The sequence below is a fragment of the Helobdella robusta genome (assembly GCF_000326865.2).
Source record: "Helobdella robusta unplaced genomic scaffold HELROscaffold_1, whole genome shotgun sequence".
In the NCBI taxonomy this organism is placed as follows: Eukaryota; Metazoa; Annelida; class Clitellata; order Rhynchobdellida; family Glossiphoniidae; genus Helobdella; species Helobdella robusta.
In genome coordinates, this window is record NW_008703570.1 from 3853338 (window position 1) to 3858842 (window position 5505).

At 35.6% G+C, this 5505-nt stretch overlaps 1 protein-coding gene across 1 annotated transcript; it reads left to right on the forward strand.

Annotated features, from left to right (window-relative positions):
- Positions 1-3259: 3259 nt before the first annotated feature.
- HELRODRAFT_158758 (hypothetical protein) lies at positions 3260-5057 on the forward strand (the record flags this gene model as incomplete). The annotated part of the gene is made up of 3 exons (XM_009010748.1): positions 3260-3453; positions 4213-4342; positions 4971-5057. 3 exons carry the CDS (start codon positions 3260-3262, stop codon positions 5055-5057), a joined length of 411 nt encoding a protein of 136 aa, XP_009008996.1.
- Positions 5058-5505: the final 448 nt, after the last annotated feature.

Here is a 5505-nt window from a genome sequence, read left to right on the forward strand (position 1 = left end):
TCGTAAATAGTGACAAAGAAGAATATGATGCTAGAATATGATACTACACGCTACACACACACACACACACACACACACACACAATTAAAAAGAAGAGCAAGATGGTGTAGTGGTTGAGGCGCTTGTTTCTGATGTTTAAGTGACTGGCTTCAAATACAAAAAGATTCCCGCCTGTCACAGTTGTGTTGATTGTAGTGATGATGAATAATATTATTACCAACCGTGGTAATGATTGTGATGATTAATGTAGTGACGGAATAACAATGACCTCATCATGACCCGTCATCATTTCCACCGACACCACCTGCTGACCTGTTGACTTGCTGACCTGTTGACATCTTGGTACAATAATTTGTAAAATCTATTAATATTATTAAACTAATGGAGTGTGTTAGTAGCATTGCTTCTTAATTTTTTAATTAAGAGAAATATAAAACTACGATCTTCAAATGAAGAACAACACGAAGAACAAGGAATGGAAGGAAATGATCCCCAAGATCATGAACTTGAAAAACATGAACATGAAGAACATAAACATGAAGAACCTGATCATGAAGAACATGATAAAGAAAAGCATAAAGAACTAGGACATAGAGAAAATGAAAGAACACGGAAAAACATGAACATGACAAACATGGCGAACTTGAACATAACAAACAAGATGAAAAACAACATTTAAAAACATGAACAACATGGAGAAGCAAACACGATGATGAACAAGAACTCGAAAAACGAGAATTAAAATGCATCTGGTGGGGAGTCGATGATGTCCATTAACATAAAGATCTTACTGGACCTCTGGGATTTTTCTGCAGGATTGAAAAGCTTCAACGAAGCCATGAAATATTTACGAGGCGAATTGGCACTTTTCTGAATTGTTTGTTCCATTCTCTAATTGTTTGTTTGCTTTTTCGATCGTTCGTTCGTTTGTTTGTTTTTTTGTTTTTTGTTGGTTTGCTTCTTTGTTTGTTCGTTTGTTTGATCATCTGTTTACAAAGTTAAACATCCTTCAATATTTCTGTTTATGAATTTCGGTGGCCCATCTTGCACCATCGCACTGCTTAGTAGGAGTTTTGTTTCGCGAGATCCTGATTCAAAAAATTGTTAACACTATTAACTGTCAGATAGGATGATAAGCCATTCCATCTGCCACTTGGATGCACGGTGTTAATGGCTGATGAGTGATGTTGAAAATGAAGCAGAATCAGACGAGGTTCTTCAGTATCAACGAAGGAGACTTTGCAGTGCAACTCAGCTGATCGCCGTCTGTCACTGTCTGTCGTGTCTCTGTGTCCTTTGCTGTTTGTCTGTTTGTTTGTTTGTGTGTTTGTCTACTTTTATTTACATTTTTATATACTTTTTACAATTAAACACTTTAACATTTTTCAGAAATCTTGATAATAAAAAAATTCAAGTAAGTGATAATGAAATACAGTGTTAGATCGTCGTTATCCGTGAGATTTGAGGTTGTTGCATTTTTTTAATGTTTTTAGTTATTAGATTGTATATTTTTAGATTAAGATTGGTTCAGTTGCTAATTAACGTTGACAATACTATGTGGGGTGTTGCTCGTTACGACATTTGTACAATCCTCTCATGCTCTTTGATCAACAAGTGCTTGAGATGCAAATGTTGTTAACTTACCCCATTTAACTTAGTTTGCATTAGTGGGAAGCTGTTGTATTAAATACTTTCTAGTAAACTTGAAGAGCACACCCGGTAATCCTTCGACGATCTGCGACCAACGCGTTTGTGATGGGGAAATGTGCTCATTTATTGCTTTAATTAACAAACCTTGGTATTGGAGATTAAACACATGGTCGAGGCTGGATGCAATTCTTGTCTCTTCCAGCAATTTGAGTGACCGTTTCACCGAACCTGACTCCGCCAGCATCCTATCAAATAATAATAATAGTAATAATAATAATAATAATGTAAACTCTGCAATGAGCGTATGGTGTAGGACAGGGAACGTAATGTATTATAAATGCATTTATTTATTCATCCATACATCATTGCATGTGTCAAAAACAAATGGTAACCAAGATTTGAAGAATTGGAATTTAAATATTTAAAATGTCGGTTATGAGTGTTGGTGGTGTGGGCAGATGATGAAATGAGAGAATCATTAACTTGCCTCTACCTACCCTGTCATCATGGTAATGAAACATGCACACACACACACACGCATATATTTATGTGTATATATTAATATATAATTTATAGTATAATATGCAGTTGTTTAGAAATATCACAGCATTGCAGGCATTCAATTTTCAACTGAGCTTTTCAATTTTGACGTACGATGAGTTTCAATTCATCATCAAGTTTCACTTTCAATTCGTTTTTATTTCTTTTATCCTCTCCTATTTTTTTTCAATCCTCTTTGTAGTCTGTCATCGTGGCCATTCACGATGTGGCTTGTAGTCCGTGCAGTGCATCAATATTCGAAAAACTTCCCTTGTCTAAGAAGATGCAATTTAAACTAAAGCTACACTGAAGATGATTTGTGAAAAGTGTAAAGAAAGCGGCAGGACAAATTTGGATAATAAGTTCTACTTTTAATAACTTTGCCTAAGGAATTTGTATAATATTTCAATTTTCAATAAATTGGACAATTTCCAAAAAATCCTATTAAGGAAAGTTGAAAAGACAAACTTTAAATTGCCAGCAATTCGGTTTAACCAATACAATATAGCATATATACAAATGAACTTGTTTGGTTAAAGTTTGCAGGGAAGAACATAATTTGGGGTACTCGCGAAATGCAATAAAAATGTAATAAGGAATGAAATTAGCGATAACAACGCATGACCAAGTATCAATAAAATTTCCATAGCCAGATAGATGAGTGTGAGTGTGTTGTGTGTATGTTGTGTGTGTGTGTGTGTGTGTGTGTGTGTGTGTGTGTGTGTGTGTGTGTATGTGTGTGTCAATAACAATACTTGTTTTCGTTTATATGTTGGTGATTTTATGCCGGAATGCATGCCTGACAGACGTTTGTTGCTTTGATACCCACATACTCATGTATGTAAACAGTATTTCCATTGGTTAGTTAATGATTGCATGTTTTATGTGTTTGTGTAGACATGTTTGCATATGTCTGTATATATCATAGAAAATGTTTTTTTTTATTAAATAACAGTTTTTTCGAGTTGTACAGATAATTCCATCGCAACCTTCCATCTTCCATCCAGCCAGGCGATACGACGTAATAAGTTCCAAGACGTCCATGATTGTCTGCCGTAATGAACTGAACATGAGCAAGGACATCCATGCGTCACATGCATCAGACTTCGTTAAGCAGACTGGCCACACGCACGTGGACGCGCGAGGCCAGCACAAAACAGAAGACTACCAAATGTTGAGACTTTGGAATGGAGATTCACGTGCCTACATTAACGTCTGCTGTTGCTGTGATATCATGGCAGTTGTGCTGTGTGATCTCGTGATGTTGTGTTCGAGTTTGAAATATTTTGATGTGTTCTGATGTAGAACTCCAATTTAATTGACTGATAAAAATTAATGAAGCTTGAAATAAGACGTATATTTTTATTGTTAAGTTCTTACTTCCATTTAATTTATTTCAATTTTGTGCCTATGTTAAATAATGTGGTTTTGACTCCTACCGTTTATCTATTTTCATTTGAAAGCTTTAATAATCGCTCAAATGGAGTTTCTTTTTCTTGTTTTGTAATTGTTACTTGAATGGTCTACCACGAAAAAAGTTCTAACTTCTGCTCAAGCAAATGGGTCGGCGAAGTTTTTGATTGATGAAAAAAAATCTGGCTTTTGAAAACTATATCGTCATTTTGTAACACCTCAACTCGTACTCACGGAAACTTTCCAGCTGCACCTCCCATCAACCTTTCCCATTCAACATCTTTCACTTTCTTTATTTTCACTTTTGTCATGCCATAAAAAACTTATAGGTTGATGTAATTGCTTATCAATGGATGAATAGCACACATTTTGAACTCATACATTTTATTTATTTTCTAAAAATTTTACTTATTGTAATTATAATTTATTTTTTAATTATTTATTATTTCTTGGATTTGCATATTACAGCGTGCTTATTTTTTTTTTTTGCCTGATGTCATTCATGTGAATCATACTGAAGAGTGATCAGTATTATATCATATTTAATATGCCTTGAAGCATAAAATAAATTGAAATAATAAAACTATATATAATTAATAACTAAAACAGTTTCAGACCAGAGTTGGGTCAGTTGGGTCCGCAGGGTTTTGAGATTTCTTCATTAACCGGAAGAGCTGACGAACACGCGCCTGAGACGAACCGTGGTTCACTTCGTTCGTTCTTCACTTCCTATCCAGGCGTCTCTGTTTATTAAATGCTGCTTTTTTAATGCATTTTACTATTTCAGCAGCTGTCGAGTGTGTCTGCACATTTTTTTTCTTCTTCATTTATTCAGAATTCATGCTCATTCCATCCTTCGTTCATGGGAGTTGCTGTCAAACGACGATTTAGAAAAACTAATTAATTTTTGATTTCAAACATTCTGCTACATTCTGCTAATTTGCCTTCTCGAACGAACTACAGGACAACATTTGTCGGCTTCTAAGTTTTAATAAGTTTTTTTCTATTCCTAGCTGTTTTTGCATGAGGTTTTCAAGTAAATTTGAAATAACTAAACGACTGTGTCAACGAACACGGGAAAAATGAATGCGGATAGATGGATGAACGGACGGACGGATGGATGGATGGATGGACAGATGGATGAATGGATGGACGGACGGATGGAGGGATGAATAGATGTGTGGATGAGTGCCTGACGTACAAATGAAAAATGAATGAATGAAAAATGAATGAATGAATGAATGAATGAATGAATGAATGAACGAATGAATGAATGAATGAATGAATGAATAGAAGAAAGCATACAAAATACATGGAACATCGGATTATTTAACTAATTAATTAATTAAGTTATCACCGATGAACAGCCGTTAAAAATGAACAAGCAGACCGCCGAATGCCAGCACATGATTGTTAAAGTTGATATTGAAACATGTTGTTGTGGAATGGAATGAGTGAAAAGTGATAACGAGAACATAAATAAACGAAAAATTCATCTGAATGCGTGAAGTGCCAGATAACGAGCGTGCTATTAAATGATGAACATGGAGGTGAATGTTATGTTGGATGGATGGATGGATGGATGGATGGATGAATGGATGGATGGATGGATGAATGGGTGGGTGGGTTGATGGATGGATGGATGGATGAATGGGTGGGTTGATGGATGGATGGATGGATGGATAGATAGATTTCAGCGAGGCAGGCATCATCAGGTGTAAGCGGAATGAAATGGAAAATTCTTAATTGCTCATATCAGTGAAGGCCATGACAAATGGTGTGTTGTGTGTCGTGTGGTGTGTCGTAATGTGGTGTGTTGTTTGGTTTATTTTGTGTGTGTTGTAATGGGGTGTGGTGGGGTGTGGTTTATAGGATGATATTGCACGGAAATAAGAGATAATG